The sequence below is a fragment of the Coturnix japonica genome, chromosome 4 (assembly GCF_054131305.1).
Source record: "Coturnix japonica strain WE chromosome 4, WE-NBRP24, whole genome shotgun sequence".
In the NCBI taxonomy this organism is placed as follows: Eukaryota; Metazoa; Chordata; class Aves; order Galliformes; family Phasianidae; genus Coturnix; species Coturnix japonica.
This window is the reverse complement of record NC_140666.1, coordinates 39,301,469-39,324,990: the sequence shown is the minus strand read 5'-3', so window position 1 is coordinate 39,324,990 and position 23,522 is coordinate 39,301,469. Positions and strand designations below refer to the sequence as shown.

The following is a 23,522-nucleotide window of genomic DNA, read 5'->3' as shown; positions in this document are numbered from 1 at the left end:
CACTAGGAAAAGCATGGCTCAAAAAAATGCAGCAGGCAGAAGGGAATCTTTGTCATTGAACAAAGATGACAGAAAAGAACAGTTTTGCAGGTGTGCCATGGGTGCTTTAAAGCAGAGCTGTAATGGAAAAGTAAAAAGCTCCAAGATGAATCACTTGTGCTAACCTGGAAGAAAAGGGAAAGAACAGGTTTCAAAACCAGCATGCTGCCTGCTTTTTATATATACACATATAAATATAAAAGGAACCTCCTACTGGTGTTGAGCATCTCTTTACACAGGACTGACATGTACCATGTTCAAAGTGCCTGTTTCACAAAAGAGCACACTCTAAAAAGCTTGTGTACTATACAGAAGGATAAATGCTACACTTACAGAAGTTTATTTTTCCTCCTGCGCTTTCCCAAGCAGACGTAATCTGTTCAGCACTCCACCAACAAAGCCTTATTCTTCATCTGTTGGTGTGCCCAGATCCAGCGGCCTCTGCTCCAATCCTGATACATTAGGCAAGACAGCAGCTCATGCGCAGGCAGCGGCAAACTGTTGGCAGGTATCACACTCGTCTGTTTCATCTTTGATCCTAACCCCAGAAGAGCTGAGGAACAGCCCCTCTGCAGCAGCACTGTGAAAACAATATCAGCATTGACTGACTTTGGTTCAGTACATAAAAATAAGTTATCAAGAAGACATAATTTGGCTACACTCCATGTTAGGCAGTCTGTACTGCAACCGACATGAGGCATCTACAGCGAGCTTTCATTTAAGGTGGTTTTCTCCCTCCTCCAAACAAGAATGATGAGAGATGACAGGGTTAGCCCAGAACAATAAGTCATTGAGAAGATTAAAACACACCAAAGACTCCTTTACCTCTTTGAAAAGGAAAACACAAGTACATGCTCTCATGTTCTTTAAGGAAGAAACACTGGAAACAAGCACTGTAAGTTTATTAACTTAAAAAAGAAAAAAAAAGAAAAAAGTTGCAGTATTACACTGTCAATTTATTTCCCCTACCCAACAGTAGAACTGTGCAACACAGGTACATTCACTACAGTGAGGAGAAATCGTCTGTGCAACAGAGCTGCATCTGCTGCAGTGAGGAGAAACAGCTGAGAGCAATTTCTGATGAGCATCGAGAAGCAGCAGCTGCAGTGCCCCCCTGCAGCCTGCCTGGAGCTCTGGAGAGGGTTTGTTCCAAGTCAGAACCTCAGGTACCATCAGTTTGGTAAAGTTCAACTCCATAGCAAGGCAGGAACACACAAACTGTGGGCATATTTGACTGTAAAAGAAACTCGCCTGCAGTGATTTTAGGAATAGGTTTCCCTGAAATAGGTACAACAATGCTGTATTCAATTCTACGAAAGCTCCTCTGAAGTAATTCCAGGTAAACACCCATTAAGCAATGTAAAAGCAGAGTTAAGCAGTGAACAGGAACTCCTGTATTTCATGTTGAGCACCATTTATCACTCTATGCCAAGAGGCAATTTGAGCGAACCTTTTATTTGAAGACACATTTCCAATTAGCTAATTAAATTAATCTCTAAATTTAGTAGTCCAAACTTGCTTTTAAACAGATCTGCTCCATCTTGGCAGCCACTGGGATGAGGGAAACACATCACATTACTGTACAGAGTCAGTCTTCCTGCAAGCAGTCGCTGAGCCTGAGTGGCAAAAAGCCTGTGGAAAAACGTCTGTTTGCTTCAAAATTCAGCCAGTCACTGTTGGCCAGAAGTGACATCAGAGTAATCTTTCAAGACTCCAGCCAAATGGTCATTGTGAGTCTTAAATCGACGTTTCTTCTGAGAAGTGGGTTTCTTCCTCTGAGCAGGAGCCTAAAGGAAGAAATAAATGGCAGTTAAAAGATCTGCCTTCCAGCTGCAGCATCCGACCTGAGGTGGGACACACTGTGCTACCTGCAGCATTAACCTCACTGCAAAGGGGAGCTGTGTGCGAAGAAGGAGTAGGCAGGAGGCGAACTGTCTTTATGCAGGAAGCAACTGCACTGAATTCATATCTTGGCGGGGAATTGGCACTGGGGATGCGGCAGAGCCTCCTGGTATCTTGTGCACTGTAGGAGAGCTGGCATTTGTTTGAAAGTGGGATTTCTGAACACTCCCAGAGAGCTACCGAATAAGGCAGACAGCCCATAGCTACAATGATGTGCTCAAAGACACATAGAGAATAAGCGGAACACAAGAGAAGTGCCCACATTACAGCACATGTTATAACATCCACTGTAGCAATGGCAGAAACCAAGAACAGATCCTGTGTGGAAGGGCTTTGTGAAGGGCCAGTCTGAAGCCAGGAGCAGAAGAGAAAAGAGATGGTAAACCATGTATCAGTAAATGTAAAAAGAAAAAACAGCAAACTTGTTCTAAGCCAGGAAGAAAGCATCTTTGGAGATCTTGTTGCCATTCTGGCCCACCAGTAAAGCATGAGCACATTGCACTCTGTCTGGGGAACAGCCCAAGAGTGGTGGGAGGCGGGTTACACAATTCCTATCAGCGTTTTCAAGGCTGTTCAGCAGAAAAGAAAAAGGGAAGAGAAAATCTTCTCCCAAAAGAGCTGCTATTGTTTTGCTCCTAACGTACTGTACAGCTTTAAGGAGAAGCTTCTACTTTGGAGTTCTCAGGGATTTTTGGCATTTGCCCTCTTCTTGAAGTTGCTGGGATTACGCTGGCTGAAACGAGTTACAAAAACACTGGCTGCTGGCTTCAGCATTGTTTTTTTGCAGCTTCTTAAAATTGGTTGCACTTCCTTGAGCTACATAAAGCAGCTGCACATAGGCGCAGGAATTAACATCACCAAGGAGGGTCAGCAAGGGGGGGAATTTTTCAGAAAGATCTGCAATTTGTATTTCTTACTATTCTCCTCGGTCCAGCTTCTCGCATGGAAGAAATACCCTGTCGTTTCAGGTACTCTTCAACTTTGTCCTCATCTATAGAATCCATGGGAATGCTCCTCCACAGCTTCCGAAACTCTGAAACACGAAACAAACCCTCGTTTCACAACTCAGTGAACAAACCAAACCATAGGCAAAGCCCTTGCACGAAAGGAAAGAAGAAACAGATCTGAGTTCAGACACTGAAGTACTCTGATACAGCAGCCTGCAATGCAGTTTTTGCTGCCAGCAGGCACCCAATTAGCACAGCCTTTACCCACTCTTAAAGTTGGATGCACTTCCAAAACCCACCACCAACAAAAGCTCCCAGCGCTTCATGGAAAAAGATGAGCTGATTCACATCTGCATTAGGCGTACCACAGCATCCCAGCTTCAGGGGCACCCACAGACAAAATGTGTCTGTTTAATGGTAATTTTCTGCAGCATTCATCCTTCTGCCTAGCACCCCCGTGGCAGAGCAGACTGTTAGTGTGTTTTATAAGCCTCAGTTCAAATGATCCTGGTGAAAGGTAATAACTAACCATAAATGGCAACTTCATTTACACATCTCCGATGCCATTGTCGTGGGAGACTTGCCATCTCTTAGTCCAATTTACTGAAGATTGAAGACATTTAACTTCAGCAGTTGCAAGCTCCTTTATCGCTGTAATCTAATACATACCATGCCGTATGGATAATAAATTACTAGAATTCTTCTGATGTTAAAAAGAAGAGAGATACCTTAAAAACCACAGCAGCAGGAAAAAAAGCAGAGACAGTAAGTCTTAATTAGAGCAGCTGCCATCTGCCTGAGCACTTTCTGCCTCATGTAAAGTTTCACAGAGCCTCTGGAATGCCTTCTCCCGGCAGCGGCTGGTACAGTTCTACCTCCCTTCATTCCCCAGGCAGTCAGTTAGATATATCCTGTCAGCAGGTTTGGCTAACAATCTATAAATAAAACACAAGGCGCACATAGCAACGCAAGACTAAATTTTCCCCTTTATTTCCAGATAAATTTAGTATACAGTTGTCAAAACAACCACAACTTCTGCATGCGTAAGAAGTTGTCCTATGCAGCAGGCGATGAAACACTCCAGTGACAATCTGCCACAAACACACCAGCTCTGGGCACACTGCAACTAAATGGTCCTGTATAGAGCTGTAAAGAGCAGAATTCCACCCTGCACTTGGGCTGTTCCCTTCCTAATGCATCTTGTTTTTCTCAGAATGGGCATGCCTTAAGTCTCAGCTCCTTCTTCCCATTGCCAACAGAAAGGGGCTGTTCGAGCTTCTCCGGAAACAAAAGAAAGGAATTCTGCCAGGGAAGAGCAGCAAATGTTCATTTTTGGTAACGCAGTGCTTTTTAGAACTAAGCCCCGTCAGAGCACCACTTTTGGTTACAAGCAGATAGTGCTCAGCCCACTGCTCGTGTTCAGGCTGTGCAGCACAACAGAATCATTCAGACAGCAAATTTCAGATAACTTAATGCAAGGAGTGACACCGAAGTCAAAACATTCTCTGTCCACTCAGCCATTTTTGGTGTGATTCCTGGCTTTTGGGGTATCTTGCGGTACCTGCTCTCACAGATCATCTCTCACCTCATCCTGTTGCAGCAGGTGGACAGGGCTGTGTTAAGATCAAAGCCAAACACACAGAGGACACTTCTAAGCAATAAGCACTCAGATGTCAGTCTTAAAGGCTGCAGCCTGAGCAAGGGTCCTAGTGCATCCCTCGGGCTGAGCAGGGCACACTCCTTCAAGCTCTTTCTCCCTGTCCTGAGCATCCAAGTGGGACTCAGCAGGACACTCAGACCCGCTGGTGGCTGGAAATAAGGATAACACGATGGCTGTGCAAATTCAGTATCACACTTCTGCAAGAAACCATATTCCCAACCATGTGTTTCTGCAATTCATGCATGAAGTGAGAAGAGTGCATGTAAACACATAAATATTAAACAGATTCTAGGCAGAGATGCTTTCAGGCCACGCTGTGCTCTGCTGCCTTTAGCTCTGCGCAGACAAGCCCTGTGAGAGATGCAGGCAGTTCTCTTAAGATGTATGTGACAGGCACGTGCACACTGGGTGATGGTATCAAGAGAATTGGTCGCTCTGAACTTTTACAAAACAGTGGTCTTCTTCCTACCATGTTGTGCTGCAAACACAAGTGACCTGTCTCCTTACTAGAGTGCACGATACATGGAAAACTATGCTTTGATGCAAAAAACCAACAACACCCAAAGACAAAAAAACCAAGCAGAGGATAGGTACTTAAGGTTAACTAGCTTACATTCTTCTGGAGAACAGAAGTGAAAAATTAAACGCTAGAAAATAAATGGTCAGCTCTTGAAGGATGAACAACAACAGAAGTGCAGGCTACAGTTAATATCTAACCACAGCATTTTGCATTTCTTGTAATGCAGTGATTATACCATCATTACATCTTCACATTCACCTTTTAATCTTGGTCAAGAAATATAAACTTAACAGTCACCAAGAACCAATAACATCACAATGCTAAAATGGGCTTTAAGTACAGACAGTTTAATTCATTAATTGGCCCTATCAGAATCACTGCACAGTACTCAGCCATTCTTTTCAAATACTCCTCCACCAATCAGGCAGCTCTAAGCACTGTAGCTCTGACTGCAGTAATTGCAGAAGAGCTTCCGTGGTGAAGTCCCACAGCCGGGACTAAAATACCTTAGTGCCCGGGAAAGTGGAAAATCACAATAAAACTGTCCCCTGGCAATATTCTGTGTTAAAGGGTTGGCTCAGAACAGGAAGAACAGCATAAAGGTGAGGACACATTCACATGGTCGTGCATAATTGTGGTTTGTATTCAGGGTTCCATCTAAAGAGCCAAGAAATACATCTATCATCTCATCACAAAACCAATTCCATGTCACACCAGATACTGAACTAAATGCAGGAAATGAAGAAAGAGAGCAGCTGGCTGGCTGGCAGTGAACCATTTCCATATTACCTGTCAGATTTATTCAGTCTCCAAGGACTATGCCCCTATCAGCTAGTGAAAGTTTAGACCTTGGGAATACACTGTGAACTACTGTGACATCCTCTCTGAAACATGAGAGCCTATGTGAAAAGCTGGCAATAACCACCACTCCCAAGAAATAGCCATCCACATTTCTGCCCCTCCAGGCCTAAAATCCACACCTCTAATCCATGACAGGATGTGATTTTTCCAGCTACTTTGAGAAGAAACAGAATCACCATCACCCCGGCCTTTGTTGCGACTCCTCGCAAAAAAGAGTCACCACTTGTAGTAGTTCACGAGAGGGGCCAGTGACAAGGAACTGGCCTGCAGAAACCTGGTGTGGAGAGCAGGAAGGGGACTGCTGAAGCAGAAAGCTCACCGCAAACCAGCCTGCTCCAGCCAGGCACAGAGAACAGGTTCAGATGCATGCTTTCCTGCAACACATAAAACCATGGCAATCCCAAAGTACTTTCTATTTTCCCTCCCTATGTCACGTCAACTGCTGGGCAATCTTTATGCCAGCAGAGCATGGTGAGGGTGGTAGATTCTTCATTCAGAGTCAGAAAACTATTTTATAGCTAAACCAGGACAAGTAACAACTATGGAAAGCAAGGGCCGTTCAGCAGTCAAGAAGGAAGCCTGCACCTGACCACAGCAGGCTGTACTCAGACAAGCTGCCAACTTCTGTCACTTCAGCTGCTATGACAATACAGAGCTGAGAAAAAATCCCCTGGAAAGAAATTTCCAAAGAGTTTCTGACCAAAGCAACACTGGGGCTGTGAAACCATAGGGAGATCTGATGGCAATGCAGGTCTTTGCCAAAACAGGCAGGGAGCTGCAGTTGCAGCACCCTGAGTGAACAAATCCTGCTGTACGCAGTATCTTGCAATTCGATCACTAAAATATTTCAACCCAGAGGCTTGGCTGAACTAGCACAACTCAGGGGCTGCTCCCCTGCTTCTCCAGATAGTGAAGGAGGGAATGGGGCTGACTGAAAGGCTACTTCAGTATTTGCTAGCATCCCTAACATCAAGGTGCCTGCACGCACAGACTTAAAACAATGAACCTGGACCAGCAGGAAAAATACACAAAGCAGAACAGAGGGCAGCACAACAGAAGTTCTGTAAATGGCCTTCCTCTGTGAAATACCTGAGGGGTAAGGATGTTTCTGCAGCTTTACTGCCTGGGGTGCCTCACAGACAAAAGCAATTTTCGCCACTGTTCCCTGAGCTATTATAATCCAACACATTCTCCTTCCATAAATGCTTACATTTGGGAAACAGTGTCATGGGTAAGTGGCTGCACGGTGGCTTCCTGCAGCTTACCCTGCAGCTCTGATTGTCTTGCCCGCTCTTGCAAAAAGGTTGAGATGGATCTGGAGATAAACTTCTGTATCATACTGGTAATAAAATCTGTCAGAGATTAAAAACAGCTTAAGAGTCTTCACTGAGCTGAGCTAAAACCTGAGTATAGGACAAGCATGGACAACAACACTTCTGTGGAGAGGGCAGAAGGAAAGAAATTAAGAGCAGTAGGGAAGGTGAAATCCTGCTCTGTAACAGTTCTGCATTTGTACCAGGAAAAAACAAGGTACCCAATTTTAACTTAGTGCTGTGCCTGGACCATCTTGCAATTCAAGGCCAGAACTATAAATCATCAACTGATCCTGAGCAATTTTTATACTGTGAAATTTAATAGGCTTCGGCCATTCTTTAAAATCTCTTCAAAGGTGCTTAGGAAGAATATTAAACATACGTATAATCAAATATCCACATTTCTGGGCACTACGGTATTTCCTACATTTCCTTCAGAGGTGAAAAACATCATCTCTAATAGCGAAGCAACTAGAGTGGCCTTTCAGCATTCAGGCCCTCAGCGAAAGCTTGCTTCACATGCAAAGTGCTTAGCCCCAGCACAAAAAGGCAGTGCTTGCCTTGGCTGAAGCACCTGAAATCTAGCCCAGCTTTTATAAACCCTTTCAGCTACACGTTACTGACAGAAGATTAATTAGTCAGGAAGTGAAGAAGGAACACATGCAATCTGAACCCTCTTTGGCTAATCACATAAGAGGAAGAACAAAAGCCGTTCCTCACTACACATACCTTCCCCAGTATCCTGGAGATCACGATATAGGTACTGCACTGCCTCTGAAGTACACTGGGGTTTGTTTTCAAGAGGGGAGAAAGAAAAGCTTGTTCAGCCACCAAAACAACTGCGGTCAGGGCAGAGGCAGGCACTGCCAGTTCGTCCCACTGCTTTAGGCAGCAACCTCCAAACTGCCTCACGCTCCTCTTTCTCTACTGAGCGGTGATGGTGCTCAGACAGCAAGGGGAGAGCAACCATGGAGGACAATAACCCCAGCCAACATATGCTCAAAACTGGAGAGTGTCATGGAGCAAAACCACGTACTGGAGTGCAGAGCCCTTACTTCTAAGGATAAGCATTAAACTAGAAACATATTTTGAACTATCATCAGTTGTTAGATCAAAGAGTCTGACAACACTTCAAGGCTTATTTGCAGCCTTCTAAAAAACTTAGTTTTAATGTTGCTGGAGATAATGAGCTGAAATAGCACTGCTAACGCAGGAACGTGTCATAGCTTATCCTGTACGGAGACAATTCTGCCAAGGACTCCCTAAGAGACGTGCTTCCAGGGCTCTGGAAACAATCTCAAAGCAAGACTGCTCAGGAAGGATGGGTTTTTTCTCATCTCAGGATAACATGGTTGGAAAAAGGACCCATCCCAGCTGCAACAGCAAAGTGAGCCCACTCAGGAATGTTGAAAGAGTTGTGGCATATGCAGGCAGATCACAAATTGTGTTAAGAGAGATTTTTCTTCCTCCTCTCTCAGAACAAAGCATCATCTTCTGCATGACAAAGACAAGTCAAAAACAGCACAAAAGAACAACAAAAAGAATCCTTTTCTGCTCAGATGGGAACATGCTGCCACCTGCGGATGAAAGCAAGCAAGGCCATCTTGAACTACAAACACACTGCATGCTAGTTAGTGGTCCCTTCATCACAGACAGTAGGGGCTTGCAGGCCTTTCCCAGTGGGAGGCTGAGCCAACCGGCTTACACATTTTATGTTTTCTGTTGGTGTTTTTGTGTTTTGTTTTGTTTGGTTTTTTTCAACAAAACATTTTCCCTTACTTTATAGCAAAGGTCTGCACTGATCAGTGCCGCATGTGCTAGAATACCTGAAGACTGTATACGAACAGCCTCAGATCTGTACTGGCACCTCAACAGACCTGGTAGAATTCTTTTGAACTTCTCAATAAAATGGACCCTTTGATTCAATTTCCCAGTCAATCCAGGAGTTACCATAAGCTGAAAGCAATAGAACAGAGATTCTGCTAACTCTTTTAGAATAGCTGGGTGCCAATTATCTGGAAAAGAAATGATCAGCAATTGGGAGTGTAATATAACCAGTAGCTGCTCAAAATCTTAAAGCTTTGCCTGCAATAGAGCTGATTTTTAAAGGTTCTGGCAAAGTGAGGAATCCTGAAAGCCATGAGCCAATGGATGCAAGAAACACAATCTGAACAGGCTGACAGTATGAATGGTAAACTTGTAGGCATTTGGGAAGTTACAAACTCCCCAATAAAGGCCAATTGAGGCTTACAATCCCTCATTTCATATACTGTTAGGACTCCCACTATAAAGAACCAAGAAGTTACAGTTTAAAATAATATTTTGAAACTATCTTTATACTTTTAAATGCTATAGGTGACATCTCCTAAATTATCTTTGCAGAAATAAGCTATTAAGTAAATGATAATCCAAGGCTGGTATGGAACAAAGAAGCTGCTTGATTCTGTTTAAAATAAAGAGTTCCTCTGAGTTATTCTAAGACAAAAGAGCTTTACGTTTTGTTCTATGGCCTTGCACATACAGCAGTTTAAGGTCTGATGACAACTTTTTCCTTCTTTTACTATCATGTGACGCTTTGGAATATGGCTTCATGTGGCATGTTACGGAACAACAAGTGATCAACATGAAGTATTCAGCGTCCCTGAGCCATTTAAAATAAGGTCTGTTACCAGGGAATGCATTCTCCCTTCTGTACTTACAGATATCTGATATTGGCTCTGATGTCATCATTGCAACACACCCTGACAGGCGTAACTAATTTCTGTAAATACATATATTATTGTATAACCTGTCCTCTTGCTGCTTTCAGCCAACAGGCACACTCACGTCAGAGGACTTTACCACTATTTGTAAGATAAAAAATACAGGCTGAAGCTCTGGAGTTCCACTCCCAGCTCTAGACAGCAGCACCAGCCCACACTCAGGGTGCCCTCCCAGTCGTAAACCAACTCTTCCCAGTACTTTTGCTCACATCTCCTCCCAGTCTGCTTGTTCCTTTTCTTCAATTCCTGGTTCCTCATTGCATTCACCAACAAAAGTACATGACTAATAAACCGGGACAAAAAGCAGCACACAAACCCAAAAGAAATTCCACTGTTCTTCATCTGCTTTTCTGCAGCAAAATATTATATGTCATCTAAGCCACAGATGGACAACTCTTAGTCTTTTCTGTTCAGATGGTACACTTGAATTGTAGGGTTCCTGGTGCCATGTACCAATGCATCCAGTAGAAAACAGAGGTTATTATCCCTGAACTTGTTTGCTAGTCCTGTTATCTTCACATTCAGCTGTCTAAGCTGAATTTAAACCATGGATGCAGATGTAAATAAACACTTACCATCGTCCACAGAGAAATGACAGCTCTTGTCATTGTAGTAAAGAAGTTGCCTCTTATCAGGGCGGGTAACAAAGAGAATTTGGTCCCCTAAAGCCTTGAAAACAAACGCAAAAAAAAGGACCCCAAATCAGTTCTATTTTAAGAATAACAGACCCAGCTCCTGTTCTACAAAGAGATCAATGAATCAGAGAGCAGCAAAATAACAAGCAACAAAATGCAACCAAAGTGGACACCATCAATAAATGCATTAATAAAGCAAAGACAAGATATAGAGGGCTGAGATCAAGATATGAAAGCACAATTAAGTGCCTTCAGTTGCAACATAGTAGATAAAGCACCTTTTGTAAGAAAGCTTTGACAGCTGTGCTGTCAGGTCAATTCTAAACATAAAGGCCGACGTACAGGAAAAGGTACTAAATCAGATCTTCTGAGTCACTAAAAGAACAAAAAGAACTCAGAAAATTCTCTCTTAGCTTTTACCTCTCCTTTGAGAACCTATCCAAAAGAGTTTTGCTGAAGCCCAGACAAGAGTGACTCACCTTTATAGCTTTATGTGCATTGGGCAGCCCTTCCTCTATTTCTTCTAAAAAGATTCCTCCCAGCCCTTGCTGGTCATGCTTGTCCAGGAGCCTGAGCAGAGCCTTTTTATCTTTCAGGTTGTACTTGGGTTTGAAAGCAAACTTCCCATCTATAACTTCTATTTTTGGATTGTTGACTAGAGCCTGTAATAGAAATATACATTTTAAACCTTGAAAGAGAGAACAAACTAGTACTTCAATAGCTACAGTATGTCAGCCACGTGTTATAGCTGACAGTTCGGAGGTTTGAATTTGAAACAAATTTTAAATCCTTGGATCTGAGATCCAGCCTGGGCATAACTCACTGCAACATACAGCACAACATACTCATGGTGCTGCTTCAGAGTGAAGATGTCTCATGGACAACTGAAATGACTTAAGATCTGCTCCAAATCAGTTTTTCTGTGCACACGGTACCATCACGGATTACTGATGCAGTGATAATCTTATATAAGCTTTTTGGTTCAGTCTCAATATTCTAATTTGTTATGGAAACAACCTGGAGCTACTCTTCAAAGCTTTCAGTGGAGCCAAGTTTTCATGATAGCAACATTGCCAGATTTCTGTTCTCCAGAATATTAGTATTAATTAAAAACACAACTTAAAATATCCTAGTTTTACTACAGAGATTTCTCCACCCCCCTGCATGTATCAACAGCCTTTACTACTTTGTTGCAAGGATTCTAAGTATAATATCAGCAAAACCAGATATTGCTGAAGTATAAATACTAAATACAGGGTTTTGTTGATTTACTAGTCTTGAAATGCCATGATGGTATTTGGATCAATTAAGCACGAAGATGAACACAGCAGGAAGTTGCAGTGACTCTGCAAGAATGAAACCTAACATAAATCATGAAACTGATGAACTCCAGCAGGGGAACTTTGAGATCTATTACCCCACAATTCCAGACACAGATTTCACAACAGAATTCTTCAATTCAGTAAACAACAAAGATCTGAAAGTATGAGTTTTAAGGCTTTCACTTAAGTAATTTGAAATCTTTGATAGTGATAGGGCTCTCTGCTTGAACTCTGTTTAGAAGAAATTTCTTAAAAAAAAAAAACAGTTTGCATGTATAAGATTAGCAATGAAGAAGTTCACCTCAATTACAACTCACTCTTTGCTCTACTAACAGCAATTCTAATTGACCCTTAAAAACGTCAGAATAGCTTTCATTTCAGTTATTTCAATAGCAGGAGGCACAAGACAAATCATGAATCAATGCAGGTTCTCAAAAGCAGAACTTCAGTATTTATAGAGTCTGTAATTAAATAAACATATACAGTTCAGGTTTATCAGTATCCTTCAGTCTCCAATCAAAAGCTTTTATTTACCTCATTCATTAACCACTGCTTCTGTTTGAGTCCAATATCTAAATGCTGTGTTTCATCCAAAATCTCTTCTAGAGTTAATGGATGCGTATCACCACGCTGGTGCCGAGTCTGGAAAACAAAGAGGATCTATCAGTGATCTGTAGTTCTTTATTCAGCAGCTCAATTACCACAGGATAACAAAAACTGGCAGAAGGTGATGACACAACAATTTCTGCGAAACCAAAAGAGACACAGCACATGGAGCATATGAGTACCAACTTTGGGCTTCTAAAGATGTGAGAAAAATCAGTTTGTATCAGCTGAGATAAATGACAAAATTATCTGTCAAGCACCAAGTTACAAGTTATTTTGATAAACAGCTCATGAATCCTAAAAGCTGACAGCATCTTCAAATTCCTAGTTCTAATGCAAACAAAACCAGTCTCCTTTTTTTAAGCAGACCTGGAATAACTGGGATTCCAGTGATGAAGCAACATAATGGGCCTTTTGTTTACTCACAGCATTTTACATTTAACAGCCCAGTTTCTTGAAATTCTTGCTCTTGTGCAGTAAATAAATCTCAAAGTCTGAAACATTCAGCATCTTCTTACTATCACGGAGAAAAAATAAAGCATTTCCAAACATTATACTTTTACATGAAACCACCATACCTTCATGTAATTCACTATTTTTGCAAGGACTCCAAACTTGTAGCCAGAGCTTCCTGAAAGGGCTTTCAAATTAAACGAGCCATTGCTGTGATCTACAAAAGGAGAAAATAAACACATAAACAACGCTTTCAACAACTACTTCTACAGCCAACAACAGAAACATTTCAGGAGCAGTCATTCTAGAGGGGTCTGCGATATAAGGATGGGGATACAGACATGCAGCTACCTGCTGGCTCCAGTGCTTCTGAGCACGACTCTGTATCCATACAGATACTAGGACATGAGCTCTAAGAAAAAAGCGAGCAGCTGCAGCACTAACCTGCAGTATTAAACCATAAAACTGGCAAACTCAAAGCGATTATCCCCACTGACTGTTTCATATTGCTGATATAGGAGCAGAAAGTTACACTTATTTCAGTCAATACCCACCCAGTAAAGTAAGGCTGTGTTTCTCAAGATGACTGATCAGCAGGTTGCCCTGCTCACACAGTTACTCAGTATCCCCTTCTGCTACTAAGCAGTAGCACAAGTATCACAAGGACTGTTACTGCACAAAATTTGTTTCAGCATTCTCCTAAGGTTGGGTTAATGATGCTGTATTAACTGCATAATGCAGTACGTTAACATTAAATATCCACTAACCACTACCAGAAGCCGCGGGTCCATTACCAGCATAATGTTGCTCAAATCTAACAGTAATAGCTTTCCAGATTTTTAACTTGTCCAGAATAGCAAAATTCCCCCCCATGTCATCACAGGTCTGTGCATCTATTCCTACTGTTTCTGTGAAAAATAAGTGGAGGGACAGGAAAGAGTAATGGAAGCACCTCAGCTGCAGGAGAGGCTTCAGTGGGTGCCATGCTGAGAGCTGCAACAAGGAGAGGAAGAGCTCAGGTGCTCATGGGGGGTGAAGTACTGCCAAATGCACCAGATAGAAACAGTGACATTCACTGGGTTTCAGTTCAGATGCCCTCACTAAGTTCCTCATGGGAAACTGCAAATTAAGCTTCCAAAGTCACCGTGGTACAGCCGAATTTTGTTAATGTCTCTCCCACTGCATCTCAGCCCACTTCTTAAGTTGATCTGTAAGTCACTAATGAAAGACAACGCCAAGTGGGAATCTGGGGTGCAGTCAAATAAACCCACTTTCAGTAATTACTGTAAAGACTGATACAGCAACTGGCATTAGTGTGGAGAGAAGGTAATTCCAAACCCCAACCTCAGGAACTGCACATTCTAAAGAAATTCCACGAAATTTGAATGGAGGCTTTACAAAGCCATGAACCAATTCTAAAATGAGCGCAGTATAACCAGCACAATTGCAGCTACATAAGAACATTTTATTCTGGTTACTAAATTAAGAGAGAAACAACAAAAGCCAGCTCCCCATACAGACCCCGCCTACAAAGATTTTCCCCTACGGGATCACAGGAAAGTAATTGCTTTGAAGGAAACATGGTAAAATCATACACATAATGAGAGATGGGCAGTGCCTAAAACAAAGATCAGGGCTGAGCTACAGCTAAGACGACTTATCACGTATTTGTTTTGTCAGTTGAATCTCGAAGATTATCTCGTTCAATCTGCTTGCCTGCAGTCCCTGAAGCTTCCCCCCCAACCCCCCCACATGGAGCCAGGCTGGCCCTGCAGGGAGGAACACCCATAACGTCACAGCCTGAGTCCCAGAGCAAAGCAGACAGCTCAGGGCCGCTGCCCTGCACCCCTTGGCTAACAAGCTCATCGTGCACAGGGAGCATCCCAAAAAATGAAGCATAGGAAGGAGTGGCTTCTTAATTCGGGCAGTAAGAGCCTATTTGTGAATGATTTCCTCCTGGGGGTGGGGGGAGATGGAAATGAGCATAAAGGAAGTTGTCAGCAGCACCGCACGCTGGCCTATCACAGCACAGCTCCATCTTAGCTGTGCCATAGGCTGCATTAAAACAGGGAACGGCACGGCGCTCACTCAGCATCCTTACAGACAAGAGGTAGGTGCACGTTATTTTATAATGCTGCCTTACGTTCATCTTAATTGCTGCAATAAAATACACCCATAACATAGGAGCCTGTAAAAAGCCTACAAGGATGATTTTTCTCTAGGTTTAGCTGGATTTTATTCTGTTCAACACGGGGTGCTTGCCTTGCACTGTCAGACACTCACCGTCTGTGTGCTAATGGCAAACTGATGACCACTCCATCTTAGAGACAAGCTAACCCAGCCAGCCCAGATTCAGGAAACAAAATGGGTTTGATGCAGACTGGTGAGGCCGCTTGCTTTCTGCAGCCTCACTCTCATTACTGAGCGTGTGTTTGTGCAGAAAAGACATGGAAGGCATTTTTCCTTACAGAGCAATTAATTAGAGCTGAAATTTAACAAACGTATCTCACAGATGGGTATTTTGCAAACCAATTGCAGTAGCTAAAAGAAACGCGTGTTTGTGGGTGTGCTAGAAACATGTTCCAGAAATCAGTACGTTAGAGTACGAAGACAACCCCTTTGGGTATTAATATCACTGTCAGTACCGGAGCACTGGGTACTACACAGAAAGGTGAAAATGCATTGAGGTTTGTAAATGCTGTTACCCCAAGATACCTATTATGGCTTCTTAAAAACAGGATTTCCTCAGCACTGTTCTGAAATCAGTTTTTTTGCCAGTCATTTCCCTCTTTATAGAGCCAAATCATTAAACATTTAACTCACTAAATGATGCAGGAGCTGAACTGCATACAAATTGAAGAGGCTTACAATATGAATTTAAATTGTGCCTTTATGAACGAAGTAAACCTGTGTGAAGTCAGCCCGTTTTCTGACAGCTTTCAAAGATGCTACTCTCGTTAGTGCTGCACTAATTCCAAAGGCTTAGCAATGGCTCCTTCAGCCTTGCACTCTGTAATCACAGCCAGCAGCAGCTGATGTTAACCTGCCCTACCCTATAGCCTCAGCTACAAAGTTAAGAGAGGAAACAGTGGGTACAGTACAGCAATTCCCCAAAAGTATCTGTAGCAAATGCTAGAGACAGGGCTCCTTCTCAGCAGCAACACGGCTCTGTTTCAATTAGATCCAGTGAAGATGGAAAGATAAAGAGCAAAGAGTGTAATTGTTAAATGATCACAGTACGACGTACATCACAAGCTGACCTGGCTGTACCATCCTGGTTTTTATTAATACCTTTCTTTATAAATAATGGCACTAAAATAAAGACAAACCATCTAACTGCTTAGATGGTTTGAACTACGGAACCCATTTCAGTAGACAACACCACAGTTCTCCTTTGCCACTTCTTGTTCTTTTGGACAGTTTCAGGTTTTCACTTCCTCACTCCACGCTTGGTTTTAACTTGCTGGAAGATTACTACCTCATCTTAGCCAGAGAAACACAAGTTACTGTAGCTCTTTAGATACATTTTTATTACTTTAAGACCATATACCAAAAGTGCTACAAGTTCCTTCTGTTTTGGGAGACAAAGCAAGGGAAAGAAGGAAACTGGGGAAAGACACCCAACTGCAAAGATGTTATTGCCAAACATCTCATCTGCTGTAACAGACAAAACTGCTTTTTGTTCTAGATAAGCTGCAGCAATTACTGTGACACTGCTTACTTTCACATTTCCTAGCAGTGGCCTTTCTGAAACAGACCATCTTGACAGCAATATGACTCATGCCAAAGGCGTATCTGCTGAAGCCAGCTTCTCATTTTCTCCCTCCCACGCCACAGCCTTGCCTCCTGCTGGTACAAACAGGCAGCACTGGAAAAGGGACGGCAGTTAATTGGAGAAGGTGGCTGAAAACAAGAAGGCAGGTTTCAGAAGGGGCTGGGCTGGTTGTTCCTTCCATCTGTCCTAATGCTCACAGCACAGATTTATGGCTGGTCCTCTATGGAGCCAGGAGTTGGACTCGATGATCTTAAGGGGTCCCTTCCAACTCAGGATACTCTGTGATTCTATGAAACATGCTAAGAGTTATCACGGCAGCTGAACGAAGCAGCTGAATTCCTCAAGCTGAAACTTCTCATCACCAGCAGAAACAGCTGGGGAATAAGCATCTCAGGAGATCCGGGTGGGCTTATTTTGGTTCTGTTTTTAGGTTGGGACGGTTTTGCAGAGTTAACCAGTCAGACTAACTGGCAAATACAGAATAAGGTGTTTTCAGAAGCCAGGATTATTTTTGTTAAGGTGAAGAACAATGAACAGCTCAGCCCCATTCTTTGGAAAAATCCTCCAAGGCAGCTATAATTTGCCCTTTAAAAAAAAAAAAAGGTTTATTTTATGTCAGTAGAGGAGGAAAAAAGCACACAAGAAAGCACGCAAACTCCAATGACACTGAGAAAGTTCTTCTAAGCACTGCTTTCAAATCACAAACTCTGGGTCAACAGTAAGGACAGACAGGTTGCTGAAATCACTGTACATACAGAAAGCTGTAACCTCCTTGTCTTCACACGTACTTGTAAAATGAACTGTTTTAGTCTGGAATAACCGACGCTACTTCATACATTAGGGAACAGTAATCAGCATTCCAGACCAACTGCCAAGTTGTACCTTTTGGTTTGATACTTTGAGAGCAAGCATGTGTATCCAGCAATGTATTTCTGTAAGATGTGTGAGAACAAAGTCTGAGATACAGCTTTTCCAATTTGGGATTAAAAAAACCCAAACCACACAGCATGTCCTTGATAGCAGAGTCCTCCACAGCTTTGTTTTTCTGTTTCAGCCCTCCAATCTGTGACAGGGAATACGCTAAGACAACTCTTCAGGAATGGCAACCCTCAACGCCACTCACTGGAACGAGACAACATCCATTTACCAGTACCTGGGCTTTCAAGTGCAAAAAATCTACCCTTTTCATGATAACTGGAACACTGCCTGCTTTGTTATTCTGATCATATTCATCTTCACTGTAGTTTCTCTGGTGGTGCTGGCTTTCCTCTATGAAATGCTAGACTGCTGCTGCTGTGTGAAAAATAAAACTGTGAAAGACTTGGAGAACGAACCCAACCTTGTCAGAGCAATGCTGAACAGCTTCAGAAAGCGTGAAACGGAGGTGGTGTAGGAAAGGCTGATCACCGGCATGCGGAAATCATTTAACACCTTGAACAAAACCACTTGTACCTTACGGATGAACGAGTTACATGCTTTTTTTTTTTTTTTTTTTCCTTTTTTTCTTCTTTTGGACTTAGAACGGTAACTGCTACTATTACATCTCCAGATGTGAACTTCAACAGTTAGCAAAGGCTTTCTGAGCACTTAGCTGAAGGATGATCTGTTGCATTGTAATGGGGAAAGAAAAGTTCTTCATTTTTAAGTGAATTTTTGTTGTTCATACTGAGTTACTAGAGTAGATCCTTGACTACCTGAACAAACAGTGTTGATTAACATGCATAAAATTATGTTGTTTAGCAGGAGAAAACACTTAGAAAAATGCTCAACAATCGAATCCTATGCAGCACAATGATAGAGCACTGTCCTCCCACTGGGGTGAATCACACAGAGACAAGACAGACATAAGGGATTAGAGAAAAATAGATGCAAGACAGAAGGATTCAAAGGCAAGAGATGCCACGAGACAGCAGAGCCTCGCGTGAATTTTTGCCTTCAGCAGTTGTTCTTACCATGGGTTCAGCACTTTAAGAAAATATGGTAGTGGGAGCCAGAATGAAATTCATCCTTAAAATAGCCTTTTCTGACCTCCTGCAGTATAGTTTGACCCCTTCTCCCTCCTTTCTCCCATTTCAGAGAACCACACTCCTTTTACTTCATCTTCAACCTGTTTAATGACTTCTGAGCGTTGAGACATGACTACTGCACTACCTTAAGACTATCTGACTGCATCTACAAAAGCACACTGAAGTTGGATCACAGCCTAGAAGAAGCAGGGTCATCTTTCTGTCCCAAGGCTGCTGCCTCTATGCCAACTATGACACTACATGGAATAAGACATATTGATTATCTTATTCCTATCTCATTTTCTCAAAGCTGAACTACAGCTGACAGAGTTGTTGCCAAAACACAGGCTGACAGACTGCAATCTTTCCAGAGCAGTGACAGTAATTGTTCCCAGCCAGCACGCAGTTCTCAGGTATAGGTATGTTTCACAAAGGAGGCCACATCATGATAAGCCCAGCACAAGAGACAGGGGGATGGATGCACAGCAAGACGCGACTTTGTTTTGCACAACTGAACTCCAGCTGACTTCATCAGCCTGCAGATACATTCCAGAGTTTACCCTCTCAGCTCTCTCAGAAGCTGATCACGTAGAATTTGATCAGCTTTCACCTCTAACTTAACACATCATTCCTCTGAAAACCTACAGATGCAACACAATACAAACAGTAAAGTTTTGTTTTTAAAAATTACAACTGTAATAGCAACAATCAACAGCGCAGCCGTCAGTACAGCCTGTGAAGTCTCTGTCTTGCTGCTGGACACAGAGAGAAGCACGCCAGGAGGAAACATCCCAACCAGACTAAAGCTACATATGGGACAAGATATTTAATTACATAAACAAATTATACCCTTGACATTAGAGAAACAAAATCTACTGAACAAATGAGTAAGCTACTGATCCTGCTGCCTTATCTCCATCAGAAATACCTCAGTGCCATGACCACTACCCTCAATCTTTTTTCTTTTCTTCTTTTACTTTTTTTTTTTTTTTTTTTTTTAAATACATGAACTCCCACTCTCAGGGTTACTATGCCTACACTCCGAAAGATTTAGACACACACATACACCAGATGGCTCACCAATTCAACTCATGTTCTTCTTGGTCAGCAAGATGGAATAAGACCCAGGCCACTACTACCCAAAAGATTCCAATGGTTCATCCAGAAAAGCCATCTCCTTCCTGACACATTCACCACTGCAAACATTCATCTTCTACAGAGTTACTACCGTCACACCTTGCCAGTACCAGCCCCACATGCAGCAAATGCTCTTAACTGAAACTGAACTATAAGCACAACCGATGGAAGCTAATGTCCCAAGTACAAGGCAAGTGAGGACACACAACAAGACACAAAGAAGATGACAATGTCAGTGCTGCTTTCTGGACTGGGGAGACATCTCATTATTTTCTACCATATTTCAGTCAGTCCTGAAGAACTGGCATCCTGCACAGGAGGAGGCAGCATGTGGGAAGGAATACAAGCTTCTGGGACACTGGATTTGCGTTCTCATGCCTTCCTGAGAAGCCCATGCAACAGAAAGTCTTGGGACTGTCTCCAGCTACTCATTTACTGGGTCTGCATAGGAGGCAGCAAACAAGGAACCAAGAAGAAAGACTTCCCCTTGCGCAGCTCCAGAGCCTCGGGAGAATTCTTTCCCTCACATAAAGGAAAGCTGTGAAAAAGTTCCCAGAGATTTCAGCTCTTGCTGACCAAGACCACCAAGACAAAGATTTCAAGATAAAGATTTCCTATTGATCAATAAATAGAAATCAAAAGATATGATCCATTTTGTTTCTTTTCCCATTACTATTCTGAAGTAAGTAAACAAGGCAGTTTGCAGTTTTGTCTGTTTTAACTTGTTCAAATAATAGATTTTAGGCAACAGTGACAACTGTTCTCACTGGAAACTTGCACTGAATCTTCAGGCACAGGCTACATTTATCTGTGCGGTCCTCTGAGGATTAGCATGGTCTCCATATCCCACCTTCCCAAATGAGAACTAAAGGCAAATCCTCTGAGTCAGAATCAACGAATGATGAGAGATTTGGATGCTCTGCAGAACCAAGGGTTACTTGTGCTCACACACATTCACTGGGACATTAACTATTATCTTTATGGTGACTACACAACAGAACTAGGAATAATTCTCTTAGTTTTCACTTTTCCCAAGGCAAAGGGGGGTGGGAATTCTTCAGCATCACTTCTTACTCTGTCTCCCCAAGATGTCTCTCTGCCATACACACATCCTGACAGGTACCTGCCAATTTGATGATTCAAATAAAAACTGGGTTTGGAGGCAGAGGACTTGGACTCTGCAGCACCACAGGGCAACTGCTGTGTTGCCCGTGGCTGCTTGACCCCTTCAGTCCTTTGGCTCCCTGCACACCTGTTCTGAACCAATTCCTAAGAATAAGAGAGAGAAAAGCTGGTTCACTCTCCATTTCTCTTCTTTAGCCCTTAATGATTCTGCAGTATTTAGTAAATACAGGGAAAAAATGACAGGAGACTGGGCTCACTGTATGAAAATGTTATAAAAATCCCAAAAGCTTTCTGAAACTGTCTGGAATAAAGCCAGCACCACTAAAGATTAAGCATATCTCTTCATAGTCATACATTCTCATGTACAAAACCACCAGAAAACCCAGCCCACAAAACAAAACAAATCATGCTCTTTACTCAGCTGCTTGCCCATGTAGCTACTCAAGTCCTCCAGAACAAATCACATGCAAACTGTGTCCATTACTCCTCCCCCATAAACACCTCTCACTTAGGAGGTGCATACTAAGACATCCCATGGATTTTTTTTTCAGAGCTCAGCATAGCAAAAGTGACAAATAGAACCCTCACCTCTCCTGATTTATTTTCAAATATCTGGTTGATAACATCATTTGGTTTCCTTAAGGCTCTGAGAAGCTGAAGATACACAAGCTCCCTACTCTTCCCCTCATCCGGAAGATGCTGTGCTCCTCCCATCATCCTTGCTATTTTAACTAGCAATAGGAAGAGAAGGAATGGCCTCAAGTTGCACTATGAGAGATTTCACCTTGATATTAGAAGTTCTTCTCCAGAAGAGTGGTTGGGCACTGGAATGAGCTGCCCAGGGAGGTGGTGGACTCACCTAGAGCTCTTCAAGAGACGTGCAGATGTGGTACTAAGAAACGTGGTTTAGTGGGTGGTAGGGGGATGGCTGACCTAGATGATCTTAGAGATGTTTTCCAAACTTCTGTGATTTTTCTCTGCTATTATTAGTTCTGCTGTGGTTTTGTGTTTGTTTGGGGTTTTTTTTGAGTTTAGAAGAGTTGCACACTGCACTCAAAATGCAAGCACGCAATGCGTTTACACAACAGCATTACTTTGTATTCCAGTAATTCCTGATGTTTGCCCTTAAGAGCACATCAGGGAATTGTGTCAAGGTTTGCAGAGCTGCTCATAGTGTCCCCAAGTTACCCTTCCCACAAACGGAAACAGAGAGTAGAGCACATGTGCACACAAATCCTCTCCATACTGTACTGCACTTCTTAAGTGCTCACACTAATTCTGGCAGTGCTCTTAAGAACTACTTACTTCACTTTAAGAGGTATGTTGTCAGCTGTGCCACCACTGCAGGGAAACAATGGAATTCCTGACTAAGGCAGAAAATAAACCTACGGGAGCCCTAGTGTTAATGAACAAAAATTAGCTCCCAGGTAAAAGGAGAACTGCTAACCACAATGCACCAGCCAGACGTGACAGATTACAAGATTCACCTCATGCTTTTAGTTGATAAAATTAAGTTTCCAGCACCCGCTCAGTAGCATTTACTGACATCCACCAAGCAAAATCCAGCTTCCTACAAAGTAATGTTTTGGCAGTAACAATTCCTCCAAGTGAGTAACAGCAAGCAAAACACGAGATGCTGTCTGACCTTACAGGTAGTAGATGTATTCTTTCACATTATGCACTGTATTTCTTTGTAAAAAGAGACAATTTAATTCAGACCACAGCTAGCACAACTCCCACACAAACCGTCTGATGCAAATACTCAGCAGGCAGACAGTGTAAAAGAGCCGCCAGGCGTTCAGCAGGGCGCTGCTACCAACCTGAGCTCTGCTTGGAGCTCGATGGGCCACCTTGCTCTACCTTGACTTTTTTCTTTTTTGAGCTCGAGGGTTCGGTGGCTGACGCCGGCCGTTTCTCCACCGCAGGCGTAGAGAGGGCATGCTTTCGGAACAGCTCTCGCTCCCTCAGCAGGCTCGGATCCATAACTCTACCCAGGAAACCGGCAGAAGAGAAAGGGGAATTAGAGGGCCACGAGCTGCTTAAAGACACGAGTATCTATTGACGAAGCTTTTTATCCGTTGCCCGCATCCCTGTCTTTCTGCACCCACCAGCTGTGACGGGCACGACGACACAAGGCGATGCTCCGGCACATCCCAGAGGCAGCGCCATGTCCCGACCCCCGTCCCCAGCGGCTTCACGCGACCGACGGACGGCGGAGTCCCCACACGGCCGTCCCCTCCCGCCGGGCGGACGAGGCCAGGCGGGCCCCCGACGAGAATCGGCCATTCGCACACCGAAGCGGCTCCCACCCCCCACGCCCTGACCCGCCCGCCGATCCTCGGCCGATCCCGCCCCAGCCTGGGGCTGCTGCCGCCCGCTCCCCCTCACCCGGCCGTGCCGCCTCACCCGCCCGCCAGCACCAGGCGCAGGCCGAGCCGCGCCGCTCCGCTCCTATTGGA

The 23,522-nt window shown here is 43.3% G+C and overlaps 3 protein-coding genes across 5 annotated transcripts in view; 1 reads left to right on the top strand and 2 right to left on the bottom strand.

Moving 5' to 3' along the window:
• Positions 1-924: 924 nt before the first annotated feature.
• GTF2E2 (general transcription factor IIE subunit 2) lies at positions 925-23,516 on the bottom strand. Of its 3 annotated transcripts, none has more exons than XM_015861207.3 (8): positions 23,172-23,516; positions 22,884-23,050; positions 13,146-13,237; positions 12,496-12,603; positions 11,119-11,301; positions 10,580-10,673; positions 2,859-2,974; positions 925-1,826 (listed from the first exon to the last, which is right to left on the bottom strand). In XM_015861207.3, exons 2-8 carry the CDS (start codon positions 23,044-23,046, stop codon positions 1,710-1,712), a joined length of 873 nt encoding a protein of 290 aa, XP_015716693.1. In that variant the 5' UTR covers positions 23,047-23,050; positions 23,172-23,516; the 3' UTR covers positions 925-1,709. The 3 variants fall into 3 exon arrangements, with proteins under 3 accessions (XP_015716693.1, XP_015716691.1, XP_015716690.1); XM_015861205.3 differs by having other exon boundaries at positions 23,452-23,516; XM_015861204.3 differs by having other exon boundaries at positions 23,470-23,516.
• Positions 15,068-20,583, top strand: SMIM18 (small integral membrane protein 18). Its single transcript, XM_015861208.3, has 2 exons — positions 15,068-15,130; positions 17,850-20,583. Exon 2 carries the CDS (start codon positions 17,895-17,897, stop codon positions 18,186-18,188), a length of 294 nt encoding a protein of 97 aa, XP_015716694.2. The 5' UTR covers positions 15,068-15,130; positions 17,850-17,894; the 3' UTR covers positions 18,189-20,583.
• Positions 22,884-23,522, bottom strand: part of WRN (WRN RecQ like helicase) — a 63,192-nt gene continuing 62,553 nt past the window's right edge. Inside the window, exon 37 of the mRNA XM_085546532.1 lies at positions 22,884-23,050. The gene's annotated coding sequence lies outside the window, so the exon portion shown is untranslated. The remainder of the gene's footprint in view (positions 23,051-23,522) is intronic.